This window comes from Notechis scutatus, chromosome 1 (assembly GCF_049901735.1).
Source record: "Notechis scutatus isolate UNSWTSFEM ecotype Mainland chromosome 1, rNotScu1.2, whole genome shotgun sequence".
Lineage (NCBI taxonomy): Eukaryota > Metazoa > Chordata > Lepidosauria > Squamata > Elapidae > Notechis > Notechis scutatus.
The window spans coordinates 192,078,895-192,106,125 of record NC_142009.1 but is presented as its reverse complement, the minus strand read 5'-3'; the positions used below and the strand labels follow the sequence as shown (position 1 = coordinate 192,106,125).

The 27,231-nt window shown below is 39.5% G+C and overlaps 1 protein-coding gene across 4 annotated transcripts in view; it reads left to right on the top strand.

The window, feature by feature from the left end:
- Window positions 1-8,595, top strand: part of B3GALT1 (beta-1,3-galactosyltransferase 1) — a 411,692-nt gene extending 403,097 nt beyond the window's left edge. For 2 of the 4 annotated variants that reach the window (XM_087949791.1, XM_087949793.1), the window contains one exon: window positions 6,752-8,595. In XM_087949791.1, the coding sequence (XP_087805917.1) occupies window positions 6,945-7,937 (993 nt within the window). In that variant the 5' untranslated portion in view covers window positions 6,752-6,944 and the 3' untranslated portion in view covers window positions 7,938-8,595. Of the gene's footprint in view, window positions 1-6,047; window positions 6,076-6,751 lie in introns of those variants that run through there. The other 2 variants (XR_015746520.1, XM_087949792.1) reach the window with 2 other exon arrangements.
- Window positions 8,596-27,231: the final 18,636 nt, after the last annotated feature.

Genomic DNA, 27,231 nt, shown 5'->3' with positions numbered 1-27,231 from the left:
CTTCTGAAAGTCAAGCCCCTACCCCAGCCTGCCACATCCATCCTCATCTTTAGGAGCATCAAAGAGATTAGACCTGCAGCAGAGAGAAACCTCATGTCTGAAAGGCTGACTTATTACTGTGAGATAATGGAAGTGACTAGTGGCAAATATTGTCAACAGAGTTATTGGGAAGACGAGGGTTTGTTAATAGGCACTGGAAAGAGTCCTTGCCTGCAAAGAAAAGAGCTCAGAGAACACCAAAGTGGTCTTTTGTGTTCTCTGCTCCAAGTTTTTATTATATTTAGCAGAAATAGGAAGGGGAAAGGTTTTGCTGGGTGAGCTCACCGATGAAAACGAATCTCAGTGGCTATGGTAACTGAAGGTGAAACGTGTAATTTGCATAAGCCCTCTGGGAGGCAATTTACATGTTAGCGCTATAGCCAACTGGGATTGACGTAAGTGTGGGTGACCTAATGTCCAACACAGATATTTCAGGGAGGCTGGGAGAAGAGGAAAGGAAAAGCTTGGTGCTTCTGGGATGGCACATATGAAAAATACAATTTTGTATAACAAAGGGGGAGAAATGGCAAAGTACGTGTTTATATGCAGAAGATTTCAGGTCCTTCTCCTGCCCTTCTCCAGGAAAGCCTCAGAAAGACTCCCACTCAAAACTCTGAAGAAGCAGCACTAACCAGCACATAACATGCAAAGTGCTTCTCTTTATTATTCTTGCTGCAGCCTCCTTTCCTGCTTGAGGTTTCTGCTAAAAGATAGCTTCATTAAAAGGCTATATCGACAGTATGTTTTCTGCTGCAGATCTCAGTGGCAAAGCCATTAAGATGAGCAGGGAGCAGGCAGGCATTCAGATGGTCCTAAGTGCACCTCCCAACTGCCTTGCCAGCCTGGCTAATGCCGAGCGATGCTGGATCTTGGCATTCATCTACATTCAGAAGACCCATACTAGTTCTGCATTAAAGCTTAGTTCTCTGCGATTGAGCTTGAAAGTCAGTTAGGCTCCACCTACTCAGGTTGACCTCTCATTAATGAGGTTTGGCAAATTCTCACCACCTTCATCTGTTTTTAGTAATAACTCACTGCTGTTTCAAGGCTATTCCAGTAATCTTAATCCCATCCCTCTCATCTTTCTCCTCTTCTGCTTCCTTCAGCCTTGCTGGTCATAATACATTTTAGACTCCATAGTCAGCTTCCATGGGCCCAAAGAATGTGAATTTCTGCTGGCTGATCATTACCTCAAGTGAGCAACCAGTTTTTGCTTTGTTCAGGATTGGTTGATGGTCTCTTCTTCCAGTCCATGATCCTCATAGTAACCAGTTAGTTTCCAAATTCATAATTCAATCATACCTGTTTCTTTTTCTCCCTCTTTAAAAGAACCTAGTTTTCACAGTCATACTTTACTACTGAAAAGATCATTCTGATATCTGTTGGCATTGGACCCCTCATATTTTAATCTAAATTTGTCATAGCTTTTTCCACTGGAACTAATCTCTTAAGCTTCTCCAATACATTGTTTATCTTTAGTGTTGATGAAAACAATACCTTCTACTAGTTTTTCCTCTGTCAACTGTATATGTGCAGTTTGGGATTACTTTTGTCTATTTAGTATTTAACTTTAGCCTTTTTGTCATAGTCCATTTTTTTACTTTTATAACCACTAAAGCTTCTTCACAGTCAGCTAACCAAGTGGTCTTGTCTGTATATCTCAAATTATTAAAGAGTTTCTATTCCTAAAATGTCCGTAGCGTGTATATTTTTATTATATTTTTCTTCCTGAATAAGTCAAAAAAGAAAAACTGTATAAAATAGTTTAATTATCCCTTAGATTTTTACATCTTATAAACTTATGCTGAAGGCTTGTATATAAATTTCTTAATGTAATGGTGATTATTGTGGTGGACCAATTTCACAGATTTCATAGATTGCTGTCAACAACCCTAATTCTCAATAACAGCATTTGAAACAACAGTTACATCATTGTGACGTGTGTCTGTGTATATTTTCCCCAGTCCAATTAAAGCAGGATTGGGGAACCTAATTTTTCCAGAACTGGTATTTTTCCAGAACTGGTTATTGGACTAGTGCTAAGGTTCCTAAGGCCGGCCATGTTGGCTGGTTGTAATTAAAACTAAAAGCAACCAAAAGTTATGATTCAACAGCAGCTGAAAAGTTAAAGCATTGTAACTTAAAATAAGCAGCTAAAAGTCTATGGAGATTCTCAGTCATCTAGGTCAGGGGTCCCCAACCACTGGTCCGCGGACCGGTACCGGTCCGCGGAACAAGTCTTACCGGGCCGCTGGTTGCTGGGCGCCGCCATCTGTTTGGGTAAAAGTGCTTCCGGTGAGCTTTTCGGGTGAAAGCTCACCGGGCTTTCATCAAAAGATGGCGGCGCCAAGCCTCGGTGAGCTTTTCGGGTAGAAAGCCATTTCCCGAAAAAGCTCACCGGCCTACGCCGCCATCTTTTTGCGAAAAGTGCTTCCGGTGAGCTTTTCGTCAAAGATGGCGGCGCCCAGTTGATGCCGGTACCGGGCCGCGGCGCCCAGCTGATGCCGGTACCGGGCCACGGCGTCAAAAAGGTTGGGGATCACTGATCTAGGTCATGGTTGTTCCAAAGATGCTTTTTCAAGAGACAACTGGACTTCCTTGGTTTTTCTTCTTGGATGAGAAGTGAAATATCTTCAAAGAAAAAAACAAGGATGTCCAGTTGCCTCCTGAAAAAGCACTTTCGGGATTTAAAAGAAGTAATACAAGAGCCGCGGTAGCGCAATGGTTAGAGTGCAGTACTGCGGGCTACTTCTGCTGACTACTGGCTGACTGCAATTTGGCAGTTCAAATCTCACCCGGCTCAAGGTTGACTCATCCTTCCATCCTTCCAAGGTGGGTAAAATGAGGACCCAGATTGTTGGGGGCCATAGGCTGGCTCTGTACACCGCTTAGAGAGGGCTGGAAAGCACTGTGAAGCAGTATATCAGTCTAAGTGCTATTGCTAATAATCATTCCTCTGATCTCACTAAATGATCACCATGGCTAGGTTCCGTTGGATTTTGCCAATATAAATTAGAAAAGCAGCATTCGTAAAGTCATTTTTTTAAAAAAAACTAAAAATCACCTTAATGGCTATAAAGTTTTTCTTACAACACTTAGCATTTCCTTGTTTTGTTTTCTTACCAAGGGATCCTCTTTTCAATAAATACCTTTGTGCATAAAGAATGAAGCTGGACTTTAATACATGACATATGAGTAGGTCTGTTTCTGTTTCTGTACAAAGAGTGTTTGAACAATTACCGCACAGCTGTTCGAAGTAAAAGCACCTCTTGTTTCATCTTTGCAGCATCAACTATAAAAAACAGCTTTTTGGTCTGGGGCCCTCCCGAGGCAATTGTTATTTGTGTTTTACTAGAAATGTGAATCCTGAATGTTTTCTGTGGCTGTTTCATATGAAACAGAACCCACAAATATTATTGATCCTTTGAGATGCTGCTGGATTGCAACATGAATCTCTGAAGGCAAATGAGCTTTTTAACTGTACAACCTCTGTACAGTTTGACGGTGTTCCCTGGCATGACCTGCTCTGTCTTGGGATTATAGAGACATCTGGAAGAGACCAACTTTATGACATGCTAGGGATAGTTTTTAGGAAAGAAAGATAAATCTTACCATCCCATGTAAACTAAGGATGGCGGATAAGATGAGTTTCTTCATTACACATAGTCCTTGCTTAACAATTGCCTCAGACTGCAGCTGTTCAGGGTTACAACAATAATGGAGAAGTAACTTTGTGACCGATGGCCGGTTGCAACCTTTGCAGCAATGAGGATGATTGATGATATTCGTTAAGTTGTGTCCGATGCTTGGCCAATCTCTCGGGCATATGTTCCCCATGGCATTCAGTTAGTAGGTATTGCCCTGTGCCTAACCCCTTTTTTTTCTCTCCCCCTCTCCAGCAGAATAGAGAGATTGCTTAAACAAGCTAACTCCTCCTGAGCTGCTTTTCTCTGTAGTGCATCCCTAAACAGTGCTAAGCGCAAGTTAACAAAACTCAGCTCTGGGACTTTAATTAGATGATTAGAATGCGCTGCCAGCTCTTAGCTAAAATAGATTAAAATTGAAAAACACCTTGATCAGTTTAGGCAGTTAGTCTAGGGCAGGGCTGTCAAAATGGCGGCCAGTAGGCCAGATGTGTGTGTAGTTGTCGGCCAGTTTAGTGAAGCGGGGGGGAGTCCGGATACGCCACATGATGCTGCCTTGATGATGTGAGCTTGACACCCCTAGTCTAGGGCATTTCCTTCTATGTCTATTCTCCATGGAGTGTGTGCTTACTCTCCTGCAATCCCTTTCTCTCCAATGAATGTAAATACACTACCGGGATGAACATTCCAAAGGGAGGAAAGTTGGGAAAGGCCTGTAAGGTTTCCCTTTTACTTGAATTCCTCATGAGTTGAAATCCTCAAACCTTCCCTGCTATTTGGACTCACCCAATTGTTTAGGTTTGCATCTTCTGAGCTGTAAAAGCAACGGAAAGCTAAAGTAAAATCCTAGGTACAGTTGTGATAATATGATTTTTCACTTCTGCAACCATTTAATGACTGAGGCGTTGGTCCCAATTGCAGTCACTAAACAAGGACTACCTGTACAGGGATTGCTGCTAAACATTGAATCACGCCTTTACTGATCTTACCAACACTGTACATTGTGTCACCAAGCCAAAAACAATACAGGCTAAAATAATAATTTCATCATTTGAAAGCAATTGACAGAATGCAGACAATAATAGGGGGGGAAAAACACTTAATCACAGCAATTAAACCGAAAGGGAGCAGCTATTTATAACCAGCTTTCAGATAAAGAGACCACATCTCTCACCACCTGCCCTCATAATCTTACATGCTGGCATTTAGATAACAAAGGCAATTGTGTGACCCTAAACATTACTACATTTTGTTATATGTGTGCAAAGCTCTGTCCTGCTAAGACCTCTATGCAGTCTTGAAATCGTAGTCTTTTTGGTCTATAAGCATAATGAATTAGATATTCTATTCTTATTTCATACATTTTACAATCTCTGACATTTATCACAGTTGAATATTCTCAAATTGCAATAGAAAGAAGTATTTTTTTATTATTATTAGAATTTGTTAATATATGCTTACTAGCTCGATACCCATGCTTCGCTATGAAACTATGTGGTCGGGCTTAGTTTTTTGGGAGGAAAATAAGGGGGAAAAAATCTGCCTCTGCCTACCATCATCCATCGGTATTCATCTGGCTAGCATCCTGTCAATGTGGGAGGCTGTTTGGAAACTGAAACTGTATTTGCTGAAACTGTATTTGCACCTAGAAGCCAAGAGGAACATACTAAATTTCTAGTTTATAGGCTTTACAATTCTGGAGATTTTGTGATGATGCATGAGTGATATTTTGCTTTTATATATGTAGATTTATTATTATTTATCCAGACCTTTTTAAACTTAAAATCATCAGATCTTAATGTACTATTCTTTGCAGAGTAACTTTGTTGTAGACTTAGAATACATGCAAATAAAAGGATCTATAAATATACTCATATTTATATAAATATAAATTCTTTGTATTAAATTGTTTTCTTGATTTTTATAGCATGTAGTACTGTATATGTTTTCCTCTAAGCTGCTTAGAGTTGTCTGAGAAATTACAACAGAGAAGTACCTTAAATAATTAACAGCGCAATCTTATTCCCAGACCATGGAGTTCAGCTACAGTTACTGTCAGATTAATGGATATAAGACTGCTCTTAAATATCTATTAGGTCCAACAATTCATGCTCTCGCATTCCTTGTATAAGATGGTTGTTCGTGTGACTCAATTCACGCTAGAGCTTTGCCCTCAACCAAACCAACTCCATCAATTTGAGGATGGATATTTTATGGTTTGCTGAAGGAGGAATGATTTGGAGCTGTTTACCATGATTTGGACAAGTATTGGAGACCACTACTATATTTCTTAAAGTTGTTAAGCAAACTGCATTTCTTAAATTCATATCACTTTGTTTATTAACTATGTTCTGTGCAAAACAGGATGGTGATAATTTAGCATTTTACACCAGCTTTGCAGGTAGGGTATTCGAATATCAGAATAAAACAGTACCATAATATTGTGATTGGTATGAAAATTGCATATTTAAATATCGAACAATGAAATAATGAAGGATAGTATTCAGTGGTGGGATTCGAATTTTTTTACTCCCGGTTCTGTGGGCGTGGCTTGGTGGGCGTGGCAGGGGAAAGGATACTGTAAAATCTCCAGTCAGAGGTAGGATTTGCCGGTTCTCCGAACTACTCAAAATTTCCGCTACCGGTTCTCCAGAACTGGTCAGAACCTGCTGAATACCACCTCTGGGGGTATTGTAATGCAAAGGGAACATATTTTAATATAATGATCACATGAATAAAATTTCGAATACAGAGAGAAATAAGACAAGACAAAGGGGGAATATTAGTATATACATTTTTATAAGATAAGATAAGTGCAATGACAAGAGAGCGGTTTAGAAATTGAACAGCGGTAGTATTATGTATGTTTAAACAATATGAAATAATGAAAGATTATAATTTGGTATATGATTTATGATATTATTTTATTTGTACTGAAATGTATGGCACCCAGGTGTCACACTGTTCACACATTGATATGTTTATGTAATATAAAATTTTAAAAACTTGATTTAAAAAAAGAATAAAACCGCACCTTCAATAAGCCTTTTTTCACTTGTGTTTTTCAGAAGTAACACCTCACCCCAAGACATGGGAGCTATCATTAGACTGGGCAATGGATTTCTAGAAGCAAGTGCCATGCCATTATCGTGTCAAACTTTTAAGATCTGAAAAATAACATGCTGCCTCTCTCAGACCGAGTGAAGCAAGTGGCAAGAAGACAATTGGTTCATTCTGTTGATTAGAAGAGCTTCAGGAACAATGCCTTCAAAAGTCTCGTGTTTATATGTCTTGACAGTTGTATGTTGGGCAAGTGCTTTGTGGTACTTAAGCATAACACGTCCCACTTCCTCCTACACCTCATCTTACACCGTTCATAAAACTTATGACAGCATCTCAATGGCTCGAAAAAATGTTTCCTTTGGGAACATAAGGACTCGACCCATAAACCCTCATTCATTTGATTTTCTCATCAATGAGCCAGAGAAGTGTGAGAAGAACGCTCCCTTTCTGGTTATTCTAATCAGCACCACACACAAAGAGTTTGATGCTCGACAAGCTATCCGGGAGACCTGGGGTGATGAGAACAACTTCAAAGGCATTAAGATTTCCACACTTTTTCTTCTGGGGAAAAACACAGACTCTGTGTTAAACCAGATGGTTGAGCAAGAAAGTCAAATTTTTCACGACATCATTGTGGAAGACTTCATTGACTCGTATCATAACCTGACCCTGAAAACATTAATGGGAATGAAGTGGGTGGCCACATTTTGTTCAAAAGCCAAGTATATCATGAAAACAGACAGCGACATCTTTGTAAATATGGACAACCTCATTTACAAGTTGCTCAAACCGAACACCAAACCAAGACGAAGGTACTTTACTGGCTATGTCATCAATGGAGGACCCATCAGGGATGTCCGGAGCAAATGGTACATGCCAAGGGACTTGTATCCTGACAGCAACTATCCGCCATTTTGCTCAGGCACAGGCTATATTTTTTCTGCTGACGTAGCAGAAATGATTTACAAGACTTCCCTCCATACTAGACTCCTTCATCTTGAGGATGTGTATGTGGGACTCTGTCTGCGGAAGCTTGGCATCCATCCTTTCCAAAACAGTGGCTTCAATCACTGGAAGATGGCCTACAGCCTGTGCAGATATCGGCGTGTTATTACGGTACATCAGATATCCCCTGAGGAAATGCACAGGATTTGGAATGATATGTCCAGCAAGAAGCATCTCAGATGTTAGGACTTTTTGAGGTGTAAATACTTTGGTTCTTGTTATATGAATAGAGAGCAAACAGACAATGGGGTGTTCACTTCTATGAGGAAAGAAATCTTAATAATATTTTGGTTAGCTGGTCTCTCCAGCTATAACTTCTGGTTTACAAACTGCAGGTCCTAACATAATGGTATTGTTCACATCAGTCCAAACAAACAAGAGGCATTTGTCTTGTCCAGTCTATCAAGTGTATGCATAAGAAGATGACTGTAACAAGCATAACATAAAAATTCATTCCCATTAAAAAGTCAGAGAGGAACCCTTCTCTAAGGCAATGGTGGGTCATTGGTTATGAGGAAAATTCATCCTCACTGAAATTAATTTTAAAAATGCAAACTGAAATGGTGCCATGAAAGGCCTCTATTCCAAATTAGATGCCACTTTATCATCAAAGTCTAGCTGTCAGTATAAAGTTCTTGCTATGACAGGATTAGGAATGCATCGTGTGTAGATTTTTATCCATGCATCACCCCTTCCAATGACCCAACAGTTTTCCTCTAAATTCAGATATGAGGAGCAGTTGAAGTCATAAATGGACCATAGCTAAAAGTAATTTGTTTTAAAAGTTACTATTTTATATATAGAAACATTTCAGTACTTGAACATTTCAGTACTTGGGTCCCTATTTCCTCATTTAAAAAACCTTACGCCCACTTAGCAAAAGTAGGCCCTATTGAAATCAACTGGATCTCCTTTGATTAACTATAAACAGTATGGACAAACCAACAACCACTGGAACAGTGCCAGAGACCCAAAGAGAGGTCTAATTTTCTCCCAGTACGTTGGGAGAAAGATTAACTTCAGAATAAGGAAACCTGAGGTTGGATCATTCCTACTATCATTGTAAATAACATCCAAGACCAGCTGATCTGGCGTCAAAACTCTTGGAAATCTTAGACAAGTTTTTGAAAGGAGTTTAAAAGGAGTTGGTCCATGGAGTGCAGCAAGGGGACTCTTTTACCACTATTCCATCCTGTGGAAGAGGAAATTTAAAAATATGTTGATACAAACATCTCTCTCCCTCCCTCTCTCTCTCTCCTATTGTTTTTCAAAGCATGGAGATCACATACCTTTCACAGTTGGGTAGGCTACCATTCCAGATTAGGTTGCTCTGTCCCCAGTTTAAAATATTCTCCAGAATGTTAGTAGTATATAATTTTCTTCATTGTAACAACCTTGCCAAATGCAAGATCTACTCCTTGCCATCTATAAACTAAGGTGTCAAAAGGTATTGGTAATAATGTCAATTTAGTGATGAAGAGATGTTTGAAAACTCACATACGTTTAAATGGGGAAATTGCTAAATGCTGTCATTACTTCCCTTTTAACAATTGAAGTACTTGCTTTTAATGTTGTTTACAAATTGAAAATCAACGGTGGCACTTTATTTGCAGGAATAGTGTTTAAAAATCAGTAGAAATGCTGCATAGCTAAGGAAGGAGTTAACATGACTGTGATGTAATCTAATGCTAATAAACAATATGTATAATTATGGATTGGAAGATAAGAAAATTCACAGCCAAAATTCTGAATGAAACACTGTTAAAAACTAAATAGTTTATTGCAACCTCTATGGAGATTGTCCCAAAGGTGCTTTTGCAAGAGGCAACTGGACTTTCTGGTTTTTCTTTTAAGATGTTTTACTTCTCATCCAAGAAGCTTCCTTCAGATCTGACTGGATGGATCCGAAAGTCCAGTTATCTCTTGAAAAAAGTATCTTTAGAACAGTTTATTGCAACCCTTTGCTTTTTAAGAAGCTCATGTGTATTTATATGGAATTATAGATCTGTATGCTGTAAAGAAGAGTGGGGGGGGGGACTAAAGGGGCCATGAGTTAAATAAGAATTTATTTATTTCTCATTTGTGCTCTTCCAAATGGCTTTATCAATAGTAACATTTGAAATCGACAACCATCACAATTTGACAGATAGGCTGGTATTTTATTCATTTAAAGTACAAATACCCATTTGACATTGTGGACGCTGGTAATGCATAGTATTTTAAAAGCCAAAAGATACCATGTTTATGGAATCCAAGTTCAGTTTGGAGATTGACTTATTCTCCAAAGCACCAGAGGGACAGGACAAGAAATAATGGGTGGTAGGAGCTTGTTACAGAGTAATCCAACCTAGAAGTAAGGAGAAATGTTCTGACAATGAGAGAAATAACTCATTGGAATAGTTTGCCTCCTGGGGTTGCAGGTTCCACCATTGGAGGTTTTAAAAAATAGAGTGGACAACCATTTGACCAGGCGGGATTGTACAAGGCTTCTGTCTTGAGCAGGGTTTGGACTAGAAGATCTCTGAGGTCTCCCTTCCAACCCTGTGATTCTATGTTGTATGTTCAATGGACCATTTTCTAAAAGGTACGTGTTTAAAGATCCTATTGATAGAATTTCATCAGCAGTATAGGAGTATGTTACATTTCCTCTCTTCACACATTTAGTTGAGAGTTAAGGAACATTCTGTGAAAAAAATGTGGTATGGGAATGAGGAAAGGAAAAGACCCATAGGGTTATATTATTCCACCAACAGGTAACGTTGGTTGCTGACTTAAGATTCATTATTTTTCAGAAGTAGCATCCGAAGCTGGGCAGGTATCTAATAGATGTACATTGTTCAGATCTCCTTTGAACATCTCCTTCTTTGGCCATCCAAATTATTAATGGCAACTCAGACTGTGCCAGTCAACTTGTTTCAAAGGGAAGGAAACAGGACATTATGCAAACTCTTTGTTTCCACTCTACTGTAGTTGCTTCTTTCCCTTCTCATATATCTAATGTGGTGGGTTTTTGTTTTTTTTACTAGAATGAATAAGAGGACTAATTCTTGAAATGAGTAGAAAGCTACAGTAACTGAATGCATCCTGAACCAAAGGATGCCATCTTTTAGGCATCCTTCATTGGATCTTTGGACATCTTACTCCACTAGACTGCTAGCGTCGTTTTGAACATGCTTCCAGTATGATTGGATTAAATCATAATTCATGAATACTGGAGATATGTCTAATAACACCTTCATTAATACCTACTAAGTTCCCAATATTTACAGACATCTAGAAATGGTTTAGAGCTCAGCACAAGCTTGGACACTCCCATGTTTTGTTCCAATGTATGCTTAGTTGTCTAGGGTGGGGTGGGCGAAGCCAAGGTAAATGGATAAGGGCATGGGACAGAGGGAGGGAGAGGGAGCTTAGTCAATTGAGGGAAGACAGGAGGCAGAACACCTTTTAGGAAGTGAGGGCTTCATGTCAATATTTAGCATGGCAACTATTCTGTGAAGAGGGAAACCACCCCCTGCTGAAGCAGCCATTTTGTGAGAAAGAACACAGACAGTCTCAGAAATTTACTAACTCAAAAACATTGTCCACCCAGAGTTCTGAATATCTCTTTATTGTGTTCGGTGATTGCAGTGATCAAAGAAGTGTATGAAAACACCCTGCATAGACCATATATGTTATTATTTAATTACTATGGCCATGTGCAGGAACTACATAATTCAGCCAGGAAAACGAGATGGATGTGGCTTGATAGAAAACTCCTCTTTAAGCAGGAAGGCAACTGTTTAATCCCTTTTAACTTATCCATAGAGCAAGGTAGTCACTCACTAAATGGTTAATCCATATTGTTAGATAATTTATTTCAGAAACGATCATTAGGCACTGCTTAACATAGTTTTCATATAGTCCTTGCAAAGGAGGTCACTTCTAAGTATTCTAAGTAAACAAATAAATCAAGTCCCAGGCAGTCACCTATCAGAAGGTATATAATACAGCCAAAACCAAGATCTCAAGGGCTTAAAACTTCTTCAGAATAACAGAGTTGGAAAGACCTTGGAAGTCTTCTAATCCAACTCTCTATTCAGGAAACCCCCTGCTCTGGAAACTTGCTGCCCCGCTGTTCAGGAAACCCTATAACATTTCCGACTAATGGTCGTCCAATCCCTTCTTAAAAATTTCCAATGTTGGAGCATCCACAACTTCTGTGAGGCAAGTTGTTCCACTGATTAATTGTTCTAATATCCAGAAAATTTCCCCTTAGTTCTGGGTTGCTTCTCTCTTTGATTAGTTTCCATCCATTGCTTCTTGTCCTGCCCTCAGGTGCTTTGGAGAATAGTTTGACTGCCTCTTCTTTGTGGCAGCCCCTGAGATATTGCAACACGGTCATCATGTAACCCTGTTATAAAGAAGGATCAACTGCACTTATAGGTGAATAGGCCTAGAAACAGAAGAGCAGAATTCAAGCTGCAAAGAAGCTTTAAATTGCACTTGAGCACGTATTAACATATATTAAAATGTTTAAAGTATTATTTAACTTGTTCTTCTTGACTCAAATAGTTAGCCTATCCAATGTCTCCTGGCTTTTTAAATTGTCTTAAAAGCCACATTCAAAAGGGAACCCAACATTTAATGTGCACCACTATTTAGATAAGAGAACATTAATAATGTAAGCTGAGGTTTTAAAGACACTGTTAACTCTTTCTGTCATGTCAAATCTTGAGTTCTCCAAATGGCTTGTTGATCATTTTCCTCTTGTAGATTATTCTTTTTTCAATATAAAGCAAAAACAAAGTAGCAGTGACACTTTAGAATAAGTTGGTACTTGGAGGGAAAAAATGATCAGTCTTCTTTGTCCATTCTTGTTGGTTATAAAGAAATTGCTGTGACACGTTTGAAGAACATGAGGCTGAGAAAGTCTGATCTACAGATGCTACTTTATTCAAGTCCACTGCATTTCCACGTAACACTTTTCTACCACTGTACTCCATTCTCTCAATAGTCCTACTATCCTATCACTTCATCATGTAAGGGATAAGGATGGATTATGTGTCAACTTCACATCTTACGGAAAGTTCTTGGGCAACATGATGGCATGACACTGACAGGAGAGGCATATGCAGAAATGTGAGGTTGGGCTGGAAATTCACCTCCTGAAAAAGAGGCAAATATCACCTCCTTCCTGCATTTTGCTCATGTCATAACCAATAGCAAATCCCCACAGGACCCAACAGGGCCAAAACGAGACCACCAAAGTGCAAGAGTAAGGATAGGCCCACACATTCAGGGTAGCATTTCATTTTAAAAAAACAACCAAAAAAAAAAACAGTAGTAGGGAATCAAAAGACCACCAAGGATTCAGCGGGTTTAGTAGTCACAGGATATTAAATGCATTAAAAGGATAAGCAAAAAGGGGACAATGGAAAGCATCATTTAGAGATAATGTATGGCTGGAACCCTGACCCAAAGCCTAACCCCTGATAGAGCCTTTCCCATGTAGGTTTCTTTGCATGCAGGATCCTAAACCAGGGGTGTCAAACTCACGTCGTCACGGCGGTATCACGTGACGTATCGAGATTTTTTCCCCCTTCGCTAAACTGGGCGTGGGCTTGGCCAGCATGTGTCACATCTGGCCAGCGGGCCAGGAGTTTTGACAGCCCTGCCCTAAATCATAGATTGTCATGCATTAACTGGTTTGTTAGCTTTCCTTAGCGCAAGAGGTAGCTGCTCTCTCAGAGATGTGAGTTCAGCACAGCATTGGGTCACAGTCTGCAGTATTGTGAGATACAATCACTCCAAGCAATTTTAAGACTAACATCTGTAAACCATGGCAACACTGCCTATGGAGCAACACTGCCTATGGAAAACAAACTCCTATAACAACAAACATCAACCAAAGCCCAGAAATATTTACATCCTCTCCAGATGTTCATTAGCACTTAGGATTGTCTCTTTCTATTTTTTTCTGTTCTTGGACAGATTTGTAAATATTCATCATTTTAAAAATGCTGTATATATTTTAAGTCAGCTTTTTCTCTATCCCACTGCATGTGTGTGTGTGCGTGTGTGTGTGTGTGTGTGTGTAGAACCAGCTTGCAACGTAACATTTGGTTATGCATGGAGCTGCATCAAAATTTCTGTCAGTGTTCAAGATCCTTAAGCATGAGAGCCCTGGTTTTTTTTTAATGTACATGATGTTTAAAAGTGATTTTAAAAAACACACAAATCTGTTTCACAATTCTTTTGAGCAAACACGAAAAAAGATGGAATCAGCAAAGGGACCCACTGGGACTTTATAACTATGTATACAAGCTTCTTTAGTTCTGGAGGGAGGGACCTGTTGTCCTCCTGATTTGTTATCTTCAATTCCAAGCAGCCTCAGACAGTATGAGCAACAGCAAGGGATGCTGGGAAATGTAGTACAATATCTGAAACTCCTAAGGTCTCCCTGCCCCACTAGTCTTGGCAGCATTGGGTCAAAGATTGTTCAGAAGCAAAAATTAATCTTTCTTTTTACACCTATTTTAAGTTCCTTAACGTTATTTTTAAAACATATGGTTTGTTCATAATGGGAAATAATTTGAACAAAACACTTTTCATCACAGTAATCCCAATCTAAATAAAAATCACCTTTGATTTCTATTTTTGAAATGTAAGTGGATATAGCAGACATTGGCAGTAACTTTCAGAAGCCTTATCTTCTGGAGAACTATTTTATTATAGATATTCCTAGTGGGTGTCTTTGGAGGATTCCAGAGCCATTGAGATTCAATCAATAAATTGATCCTTTATTGGGATTAAAACAGATCTATGTACAGAATGCTGATTTACAACGAAACGTCTAATGAACTAAGGAAACATGACATGACCTGAAGTGTAAATGTACTATTATATACAAATGGCTGTATTTATGTATTTACTTATCAAAATTGTACATATTGTTTTATCTAATGTAATTGTCAAAAAGTGCTTCTTCTAGTTGAAAAAAAATGTTATCTTGGAGTTCTAGAGATGCCAGCCAAGCTGCTGATCAAGTTGAATATTTCCCTATGGAAATGGAAAATGACCCAGACAAGTTCCATTTTGTCACTCCTTACTGAGAAATAAAATGGTTTCTGATAGCACGAAGCTCAACTACGGTTATGGTGGAAGAGGGTGGAGTGTTGTTTTGCTGATCGTTTTTAAAAACTGGGGAAATAAATTAAAGAACAGCATTTGTGTATATAGTCATCATTGGTTAAAAAAAAAACCATCAGAAATTATCTGCATTTCTTGCATTGGCTATGTTCTGGAATTCTGAATTGCAATCAAACATTTGTAAGGAGATTATTATATGGAATTTATTTAGCAGAAACATATGTTCAGTTACTTCTGGATTAGTGTTTAATATAATGGAATATTAACTTGGCAGGTCTTTTATTACTAACTTGTCAGATCTCTTAAACCAAACAGTACATTGACAAATGAGGTAGAATTCAGGGGGACAGCTGTGACTATGACACATCAGCAAGCGAGAGACAGGAAATAGTTGAGAATTTAGGCTACATGAAAGATGGATAATCTATAACCCAAACTCCTTTTCTTTCAGGAACCTTCAGAGCCTCCAGAAATATAATACCAAAGCTCAATGACAAGCTGCCAATATTGATTACATGTTCTTTAATATTTTTGTAAAGAGAGTCTCCATCCTAAATCTCCATTAGGCTCTACTCATGTATTTTAATTTTTATTAAAAGACCTAATCCTACAAAATGAAGAGGGGAGAGAAAGGGGGAGAAATTCTAGTTCTAACAGCTCCAGTGAGATCACCACCACACCACTTGCCAAACTCTTGCTTCTTTTGGGGGCCAATACAAGAACAAAGATTGTATGCCTCTTGTCTCTACTAGTTCTGTTCAAGAGCCATAATGAATGCTTTTGGCTGGCAGCAAGAGGGAAGGAAGGAAGGAAGGAAGGAAGGAAGGAAGGAAGGAAGGAAGGAAGGAAGGAAGGAAGGAAGGAAGGAAGGAAGGAAGATTAAGTCTAATTTTAAGAATATTCTATAATAAAACTGAAGTTTCATGAAGGACTCCAGAGAGCCAGTGTGGTTTCATGGTTCAGGTGCTGGAGGAGAGATGAAGGTTCATGTCCAGCAGAGGTGGTATTCAGCAGGTTCTGACCAGTTCTGGAGAACCAGTAGTGGGAATTTTGAGTAGTTTTGAGAACCGGCAAATACCACCTCTGAGTGGAGATTTTACAGTATCCTTCCCCTGCCACGCCCACCAAGCCATGCCCACAGAACCGGTAGTAAAAAAAAATGGAATTGCACCACTGCAGCAAATCCAACATAAGAGAAAAAAACTCATAAAGATATACTAAACTTTTATTTTGAGGAGGCCAAAGAATTTCATTGTATGAATTTTCAGCAAGTGACTGGAAAACATATTCAAATGAATATGTATTCCTCATGAAGTTAGTCAAGACAGATTCATTTCCCAGTATGATCATTGGCAGCTGAAAAGAAAAAAGAAAAAAAGGAGGTCCAAATAATGTTGTTTTTCTAGGTAAGGTACCAGTTTTCTGGTATCAAGTGCCACACTAAGATTTTAAGGTGAGTATGTTTCTTCCCTCCACACCTTCTATGCTTTTGATAAGAATTATGTGACATCTGTAGAGTTTGGCAGGCTAATCATGCCAGCAGTTCAAATCTAACATTTATAAATATCACTTACATATTTTTATGTACGGTTTTATAGATCAGCTACTGTAGCCCAGCACTTTTGCCAGCTGGAACATCAGATTGCCATAAAGGAGAAGAGACAATCCCATTCTAAATACCATTTCCATTGGGGCTGGGTCATCAGATGCCACATACTCATCAACTTTAACTCTCGTCCCAAGAGTGCACCCCCCAAAAAGTATGCAACTGAACTCCCAGAATTCTTCAATCAGAATGACTAACATCTGACTGACATCAATTTCCAGGGAGACTGAGGCATTTGAATAGGTAGAACCTCTCATTCTTTCCCCTTTCTTACATCATTGTTGAGTCCCATACGATTTTCCAAGAAAACAATGCCAGTTGACATTGAGTAAGTTTTGGCACCTAATATTAAAACACGTAAGTAGATTATTTCCTGTTGAGCAGCAAATGTGGAGCATCCAATATTAAAATATTTTTTGCATTACACCTCTCAGTTGCTCTTGACCTTCACTCAAACCACCTATCTCACACAAACCAAATTCATTCCTCAAAAGGAATTCTGGGCATCCAATAAGACCTGTCATCCCAAAATAAACAATCCAAGATTGCTTTGGTCATCATATTTTGAATACTTTTCTTCTTTTGTCTTTCAGAAATGAAATAACAAAGCTTTTTCTGTTTTACTTGTGAAATATACTCAAAGTTCTATTAGCAGTGAGAAAGAAAGCTATTGCTGTTGCATTAAACAATTTCATTTACAATTTACAACAATTTCCATTTCATTTCATCCCTTCCTACTTTACCATATAGCTGTTTTGCAATATTTGCAATAAATAATTTGCAGGCATGGCCTTATTTTACTTTTGGAGCTGGCCTTATCTGCAATAAGTGTTATATGGATTACCACTGACTGTGTTTATTTAAAGGGTTCAAATAATCTAGAAAGTTCCCTGCCCAGAATGAGGTTCCCCCTGAAGCCTATGTGGCTCCTACCCAAGTGGTATTTCAGAGGGCTTTGAAAACTTGACTTTTTGCTCAGATATTTGGTGAGGTTGGTAGGAGCTGGGGGTGAGGATGAGAGCTCATCCCATTGCATGGTGCTCGGGTCTCAAACTTGGGGTTTGCTAGCTTTCCAGCCAACAAGCCCAGCATCTTACCCTCTGAGCCACTGTGCTGGCCAAAGAGCCAGGCGTGGCTGGGGGTGGGCATGGCCGTGGCCATGGTGAGCATAGCCACTCAACATCTCTTGTGTCGGGGGCACCTGTGGTGGCCACGTGCTAAGGCAGGACTTCACTGAGACCCTCCCTCACTCTCATTATAATCTCCTTCCTTCCTTCCTTCCTTCCTTCCTTCCTTCCTTCCTTCCTTCCTTCCTTCCTTCCTTCCTTCCTTCCTTCCTTCCTTCCTTCCTTCCTTCCTTCCTTCCTTCCTTCCTCTTTCCTTATTTTCCTTTCTTCCTCTCTTCTCATCTTTCCCTCTTTCTCTTTGGCTTTCCTCTTTCCCTTTCTCCTTTCTTGTTCCTTCTTGCGTGCTCAAATGCAAAAGGGGAAACATTTCTTCTTTTGTTTTGTTTTTAGTTTGTTTTCCTAGCCCTCTGTCAGTGAAAATGGAGCCCTAGGCCCCGTTTTCAGCCATGACAGCCTCCTGCAGCCCTCTGCCAGTGAAAATGGAGCTGGTGGGGGCTGCAGCCCCCCTGAGCTCCATTTTTGCTGGCAGAGGCACCACTGGCCGGTCCTATCCTGTTTCCAGGCCAGTCCCACAGGACAGATCTAAGCACCCCGGGGGCCAGATCTTGCCTGCGGGCCTTGAGTTTGATACCCATGCTTTAAAAGAAGGGTGGCTTCTGATACTTTGGGCCTATATTTTGTTTTTGTCTGGGTTTTGCAATCTTTTGTTCCTTGCACAGTTAAATAATTAACGTTTAAAACCTTAGCTTGAGTCCCATACTAACGAACTGACACACAGTTTCAAAACCTTTTTCTTAACTACACAATGGAACTAGAGACTGAATGTATTTGGTATCATGCAGAATCAAGACTTGAAAATCAAAGCAGAGCTGACATCCTGCTGGCAGTCAACCTATTTCAGATGATGAAGCCAATGACACTTTGAGGTGCTTTAGAAGCAATTTTGCTTTTATGTGACCAATTATTTCGGTTTTCCCTCCCCCAAATTGCCAAAGAATGACTGCAACTGTTACCTAAAGTTTAATTAATGTACAGTTTAGAGCAGGTTGGCTATTAGTATTAGCAGGGTAGGTTTTTCAGAGTTTGATTATCTTAATTACAAGTCCTCTATTTTCTCATTTAGTTAATTGTCATGGATCTCTGAACATATCTACAGTGCTGTACAAAAGCCAATAAAAGCACTGAAATGAGGCTATGGAGAACAATATGCCTGAAAACAGATATCTGCAAAAAGAAACTTTCCCTAAAAGAATTGTTTCATTTCTTACTGTTAGTTTCTCACTGTTAAATAAATAACTGTCTCTAACAATTATATTAGCTGCAGAGGTATGTCTTGCACAGATATTCCAGAAAATCTATTTACATGCCTTGGAAAAAAAAATTCAGAATTTCTGTATAATGCCAAGTATGGTAATAATTGTACATTTTGTAAAAAAAAAAAAAGAAAGAAAGAAAAGAAACATGTAGCTCTGGCTTCTGCTTTGTGAATGTTTCCTCCAAACATTTTATTCAGCAACCAAAGACAACTATGAATGACTTGCACCATTATATAGAATTACAGCATGGATACTTTATTTATTAACATGCAGGACTTAAAAAGTAATGGAAAATATGAGGCCAGGAATTCTGTACCTGTCTTGTTGTAATAAAAGAAGATAATTGTAGCAAATGCAACCTTTCCTTGTCCTTTTGGCTTTGCATTTCCTAGCATCACTATCTTCTGATGAGCTCCTGATTCATTTTAGAGAATGTACACTCATTATTTTAGATGGTGTAAGCATAATCAACATCAGAGTGTTCCCACGCTTAATTCAAAGGTGTTTTGGTCCAAATGCATCATTCAAATGCTCATATTATTTCGTTTTCTATCATTCTGCCTGGAAGAAAAATGTATTCTGGGCAAGTGCTCCTTTTCAAGTAGAATGGTAAGACTACAAAGCTACGCTTCTTAAAATTCCTTTTTCTATTTGACTGATAAAACCAACCTCTCTTTACTTGGTGTTCTAGATATATTAACCCTTCTGGTTAGAAATTGTAATAGTTGAAGTCCAATATAACTAGAGGGCACTGCTGGGTAAGTTTTCGCGGGTACTTACATGCATGGTATTCAGCTTTGTTCGGGTATTTTCCCACGTCATTATAGTTGTGCTTTTAAAGTTGTAGAAACGTTTCGGCAGAATCTCATCTGCCATCATCAGGCTTCTGTATTGTGTTCGTCTGATCAGACAGAAGCCTGATGATGGCAGATGAGATTCTGCCGAAACGTTGTTACAACTTTAAAAGCACAGCTATGTTGAAAATGCTTCTTTAAAAATCTACAATGCCCAACAAAACAGTCAGCAGAATGGATGCCAAAGTAGGAGGGGAGTTGGTTAAAATGGCCATTAAAATGCTATTGTTTACCCACCTTGTTGTTTTGATTCAGCATTTCCACAGTCGAAGATAAAAAACACAACAGTTCAAAATAAAAAGGATATATTGCAAGCTATTTAAACTGCATAATTTATATGTAAATAGACACATCATCTAACCGGTGTATAGCCACACATTGAATACCTTCAGTCGGTGTTTTAATTTGTACCGCAATTTAGCTGTTGCTTCCAACAGATGGGAGAGTCATGCAACACTTTCAACTCATTTAATTACTTATGTAAAATATTGGCTTCTGTTAATGAAGTTCAATAAATTACATAATGGTTCAGAGATTCTACTAAGATGCTTTTTGAAGATGATACACCAATCTTAATTTGATGACTACAAGCAAAAACCACATTCAAAACTTTTTGGAGGTGTAAAGGGAGTACTGTTCTGGTTTCTTAAAAGTAAACACAAGACACATAATAGAATTGTACTGGCTCCAGGTCAGTGTAATCCACCTGCATCAGCTTAACCAAAGACAAATAAAAGATGGTCAACACTGCATGGTGAACATAGATTACTATTTAGCAAATTGGTTTTAGGATTCGGATGATGTACCCAGGGGTGGGATTCAAATTTTTTAACAACCGGTTCTGTGGGCGTGGGTTAGTTGGTGGGCGTGGCTTGGTGGTCATGTTACTGGGTGGACATGGCTTGGTGGTCATGTTACTGGCTGGACGTGGCCAACTCAACATCACTCACATCGAGGCACGCATCTCCTCGCCTGGCCTCTCATGACTGTGGGGATGCTGCAACAGTCGTAAGTGTGAAAAACGGTCATAAGTCACTTTTTTCAGTGCCATTGTAACTTTGAATGGTCACTCCACACAAGCAAAGTACCAGCCATGGAAGGGAAAAAACTCCAGAGAAATTCCAGAGACAGGAAGTCTAGTCCTGCCAAGAATGTAATAAGGGTTAAAGGAGAGGCAGTTTCTGTAAGCAACACCAGAATGTTTCCTTCCTGCCTTCTTTACAGGATTAGGCCAGTAATTTCTTCTAACAACCGGTTCTCCGAATTGCTTTGAATGTTAACAACCGGTTCTAGATAATAGGTGCGAACTGGTAGAATCCCACCCCTGGATCTATCAGTTCAGGCTCTTCGTGCTGGAAAACACAGTGAACTCTGAAGTAGAAGGCAAATGCTTAAGACTTATAAATCAGGCTTTTGTAAAACTATACTATTCTTTTGGGTGAGCCAATCTAAAAATTGGCTCATGATCAAGAAAAGCACATTGAATCATTCAGCAGTTTTATGGCTCCCAATCTCTATTCAAATATAAAATGCGACAGGCAGTGGTGTGGGCCACTGCCGGTTCGGACTGGTTCTAGCGAACCGGTAGTTTAGATGATCAGCTGGCCCCACCCACCTGCCCCCGCCCTATCCTGTCCTGTCTTTCTGTCTTTTTCAGCTCAGCTGATTCACGCAGCACAGTGGGTTTCTGCGCCTCAGCTATTCTACTTACTGGGGCTGCCCTAGAAGGTTAGCTGTAGAGGTTCAAATTGGTGGAGGGTTTTTTAACGCTGCATGTGCTTGCAAGCACGCGCTCACAGAACCAGTTGTTAAACTAGTTGCAGCCCACCACTGGTGACAGGTGAAGGTGAATGGGGCCATCTTTTAGGGATGCTTGAACGTGGCTTCTTGCAGAGAACTGAGGGCAAGAAAATGTAAGACAATTCCTTCTGACTTAAATCAGACAATCTGAGCATTTTTGTCAGGAGAATGAAATTGAGCAGTCAAGAATTGCATAAAGTTGCACCTCTCTGTCCAAAGTATTGCTCCTCTTCCATGCTCATACCTTATTTATAGACCCTGGAAATCCTACCAAGTGTTTCTATTCGTGTAAAATCTGAAATGATGGACAAATTTTCCTCTGTAATTCACTGTAATATTGTAGGGTTTTATTATTCAGTTTCAGAATATTAGGTTTAGCTGATGGGGGGAGGGTTTCTCCCCATTACTGCGATTAGAAATGTATTTTTCTAAAGCTGTTTGAAGCTGTTTTGACTGGTGTCTTACTGTAATAGAAAATTCCAGATGGAGGTGGTGTGGAGAATAATTTTTTTTTTCTTTAGCAATAGGTGGTAGGGCTTTTTGTTCACTGAGGAATTGGCAGTGTACAAACATGTTTTGGTTTAAATGTCCCTAATCAAAAGAGACGATTAAGTTACTAAAAATATTTAATTAACTGAAACGCTGAGTTCTTATATTAACACCATTACCTAAGAAGAAGTATATTTAATAGATCTGTGTCTATTTTTTAATCTCTGTACGTTGGCAAGAATCAAACATGTGGCTAACAACAATCTTGTCCAATCATTTGAGTAATAATAGTAATAATTTGAAGGATCTATCCATCTGAGTTCTCTCATTGACAAAGTCTATTGTTGGTGTCCCAGAGAAGTTGTTCCCTTCACCCTTCAGCCCTTTCCAACGTTCCTTCAAAATCTGTTCTAGAATCTTCTGAGATCTTCCAGAGATGCTTTCAGGGAGCCAAGAAGGCTGTAGGGTGAAGGAGAAGAGAATGTCCTACTTAATGAACAAGTGCCATGTAGAGTCATGATCCTGAATATCGTATGTAAAGGTAGAATTAACTTCTTTGGGGAACAAGAGTTGAACTAATAATAAAATCATTACAGGTAATCCTCAATGTACGACCACAATTGAGCCCAAAATTTATGTTGCTAAGGGAGAAATTTGTTAAGTGAGTTTTGCTCCATTTTACGATTTTCCTTCTCCAGTTATTAACTTAGTTTGCAGTTGTTAACTTAGTAACAGAGTTGCTTAGTGAATCTGGCTTCCCTATTGACTTTGCATGTCAGAAAGTTGCAAAAGAGGATCCCATGACCCTGGGGCACTGCAAGGTCAGAAATATGAACCAGCTGTCAAGCATCCGACTGTAAATCACATGACCATTTCTGGTATGATGAATGATTGTGCAACAATCATAAGTGTGAAAAACTGTCATAAGTCACTTTTTTCAGTGCCATTGTAAATTCAAATGGTCAGTAAATGAACTATTATAAATTGAGGACTAGCTGTAATACCATTTTTCCAACTGATGTGTGATGACCCAGGGTGGGATACAAAATAAACACAGTCACGAAAAACAGATGAAGCCTCTTTTATTCCTGCACTTTGCTTCCAAGCTCCAAATATCCTTGACTGGAGACAAAAAACTCACACACAAGCAGTTACAAGAAGGAGGAAATGCCGTTTAAATTATAAAGACTAAAAAACAACACAAACCAGGCAAGATAAGTGCTGGAAGACGTCCACAGATATCAGAAAACACACTGGAAAGGATGCCAAACTCAGAGAGGAACAATAAACTAGAGATATTTCCATGCTTTGTTTCCAGCACTGGCCTGTACGCATGTCCATCCTCTTATCCAGTTGTCACAGCTGCAGTCCATGAAGAGGATCAAGGCCCTCTCCTCCCCCATAGACCACTTCTCTCCCTTATCCTCTCATCCCTGCGTGGATGGAGAGGGAATGGACCTGGGTCCTCCTCTGATTGCCTAGTCAGCCTCTGCCCTTCCCCAGCCTCCTCCACAACCTCCAGAGCCACACTTCCACTCCCTGTCGGCTGTTCCTCCTCTCCCTCAGAGTCAGTCTCCATGACATGATGCTAAGTCAAAATGTACAAAGCGAGTTTTCTGGTATGATGAAAAGTTATATTTTATCTTAATGCTTTCAAGCAACTTCTTGCAGTTATGCTAGTATGATTCAAAAATTCTTCAACAGATTTCTACGAGTGTCAGAGAAGCATTTTGTCCACATTGTTCCAATGTTTACTCAAGTGCAAAAACTTGAATAATTTGCTCTTTAACTAAGGCAGACAATCTTTGGCTTAGAGCAGGGGTGTCAAACTCACCTCGTTGTCACATGACATATCAGGACTTCTCCCCCCTTCGCTAAACCGGGTGTGGGCCAGGTGTTTGACAACCTTGGCTTAGAGGCCCCAACTCAACCGCTCAACTGACCAACAGCCACAGATCCTGATGACACAGGAATTTCACCAGAAAGAACCAAATCATAGCCCTTTTAAAATAGTTTGTGTTTTAGAGTTGGAGGGAGGTAAGAATAAAAATTTTTGATTGTGAAGAAGCCTTGCACTCCCGTGCTCACCATTATTTTACTATTTTGACCCCAAAATTGAAACCATGACACTAAACCATTTTGCCATCAATTTTTTTTCAGCACAGCTCAGAGGCTGAAGGTTTTTTTTTTAAAAAAAATGATAATGTAAACTTTTCCACCTACAAATGTATTTTTCTCAAAGTCAAAGTGTGGCCCAGTGTTATCACTACTCCAACTTCTGCTACTGATTTTCAATTATGGGATTTGGGATTTGGTAAGGACTTGAGGTTGGCAATTGGATTGGTTCATTTCACCATGTATACTGAGAGTATTTGCACCAAGACAAATTCCTTGTGTGTCCAATCACACTTGGCCAATAAAGAATTCTATTCTATTCAAAGCACTGTGTTCCTGTTCCCAGTGTTAGTTTATCACCTTTGTCCTGAAAATCGTATTTCCCAAAATGGACCATTTTGTTGCTGGATTTTGGCCCTGTGATCCTGGAGTACAAACAAAACTTCAGAGCATCTAATGGGCCAAGGGTTTCCCACACCTATTCTCTAAATAGGGATGGCCAGTGTTTAGTCTTACATGTTGTAGGATTTCAGTTCTCATTCTCCTTTATCATGTGTCTGACTAATGGGAATTAGAAGTTTAGAGTGCCGAATATCACCCACCCCTTCCATTTTAGCCAGGCCTTTTGTCTTTTAAGGACCTTGTAATCCCTTGCATTGGGATGGCAACTGAATGGAGCTGAGTGTTTACTGGCCGGATGCCCTTCCTGTTGCCAATGCAGAGTTCACAGCTGATATTTACTCATTGTGCCCGGGGAGAGAAATATCTGCCATTACCTAGGATGGAGCCTCCTGATTGTGAGGCGAGAGCTCCACCTTTAGGCCACTTCATCACTTCCATTTTAGCCAAGGTTTGATTATTGAATATTAAGAGGGTGATTGGGAAAGAGAAATGCATGTTTTATTGCTCAATGGATTGTTTTGACAAGTCATAAAAGAGTAAAAAAAGGAGCCACATTGAATTTTTAAAAAGCACTGGTGAGGAATTGAAGAATTTCAGCAGCATCAAGGACTGTGTGTCACTTTCAAATGTAGGGTTATGCTTAAATAAGGTTTTGGCATCTCTCTTTCAATTCCTTATGATCCGTACTGCTATACTGCTAGAGTATTTATCTGGGCAAATCATGTGTTGTAGCTGACATCTAAGCAAATATTTGTACTTAACTATTCTCAAGCAGCTGTTTATTTGCTCTGAACTTCTATACAATCAATAAGCTACATAATTCATTGACTGGATCTTATGCATAATATTAGAGTTTAAAATTAAAATGTCCTTGAGTCATTAACTCGCAGATTATTTCTAAAGCATCTTATTCGAAGTGAGATAAGTTTAGTCCACTGGGGAACATCAGGCTCCAGAAGGCTTGCAAAATGGTCACGATAATCAGGGGAATAAAATATTTATTGGCTTAGAGATCCTTCCCTTTTTGACAGGAACCAGACTAAAAGCAGTCAATGGGGCCGAGATGTGGGAGAAATCCTTGAGTCTTTGCAAAACCACCGTTCTCTTTTCATTAAAACTGCCCCTCTTTTTTTCCCCAGTCTTCTGCCTAAAGCTAAACGATGTTGTGGTTGTGCAGCCTGAATAAAGGGGGATTGTTTTAACTGATATCATAAGACGAGCAAAGCTATGCTTGCATGCATGTGGGATCATTAGTTTGATTCTTCCAAATGGCTTTTGAAATGCAGGTAGTCCTCGACTTAACGACCACAACTGAGCCTAGAATTTGCGTTGCTAAGCAAGACAGTGTAGGTAACGGTCAACGGTCAATGAATCGGCACACTGACTTGGCTGAAGACTCTGACCTTTCTATGACCTATTACTGACCTTTATCGGTTCTATCACTGATCTTTCTCTGTTCTATTAAAAAGTCTAAAGTTTTTCCCCTCAGATTCTGAGCTATGCTATTTTAAAGTAAAGATCTTTCCTCAGGAAACTAACAGGCAGTCAATGATACGCTTGACATCATCCACCTGCACGCTTCTTAGTTTACTTGTATTAGCCAATTACCGCACTGTTACTATGCTGTTAAACCTGGGGTAAACCAATCTTTGGGCTTGTATGTCTAAGCACACTGCTTCATTTAGAGTATAATAATAAAGCACGGTTGACCGAAAAAAGAGGAACTTCTGAGGAGGAACTTCTGAACTCAGAGAGAACATCTGAACTCAGGACACTGGTCTCAAGAATCATGTGCACGTGTTGTTGATTGCAACAAGACAGTTAAGTGAATTTTGCCCCATTTTATGACCCTTCTTGCCACAGTTGTTCAGTGAATCACTATAGTTATTAAGTTAGTAACATGACTGTGAAGTGAATCTGGCTTCCCCATTGATTTTGCTTGTCAGAAAGTCGCAAAAGGTGGTCCCATGACCTCTCAGGACACTGCAACTATCATAAATACATGCCAGTTCCCTCGTGTCCCAATCGTGTGGCCATGGGGGTGCAATAGTTGTTGAGTGTGAAAAACAAACATAGGTCACTTTTTTCAGGGCCTTGTAACTTCAAACAATCAAACAAACAGTCATCAACCCTAACCAAAGAAAGAAGAAACCTGGAATTAAGGGGAAACTTCCTCACAATGAGAACAATTAACCAGTGGAACAGCCTCCAGAAATCATGGCCACTCCATCACTGGATGTTTTTAAGAAGAGACTAGACAGGCACTTGTCTAAAATAGTATAGGTTCTCCTGCTTGAGCAATGGGTTGGACTAGAAGACCTCAAATGTCCCTTCCAGCTCCTATCCTATCCTATCCTATCCTATCCTATCCTACTCTACTCTACCCTACCCTACCCTCTACTCTACTCTACTCTACTCTACTCTATGAATGGTTTTAAGTCAAGGATTTCCTGTATGCACATCCTTAATGCCACACCAATCTGAAAACAAAGAAGTTACTACTGGGCTTAGGAAGTGGAGGGAGGGGAGAAGTAATTTGAAATAAAGGTGTTGAACTTTATTTAGTTGCCACATTCCCTTGTGGAGACTCTTTTTGTCTTAAAAACAAACAAGCAGAAGCATCATAATGGTTAGCAGGTT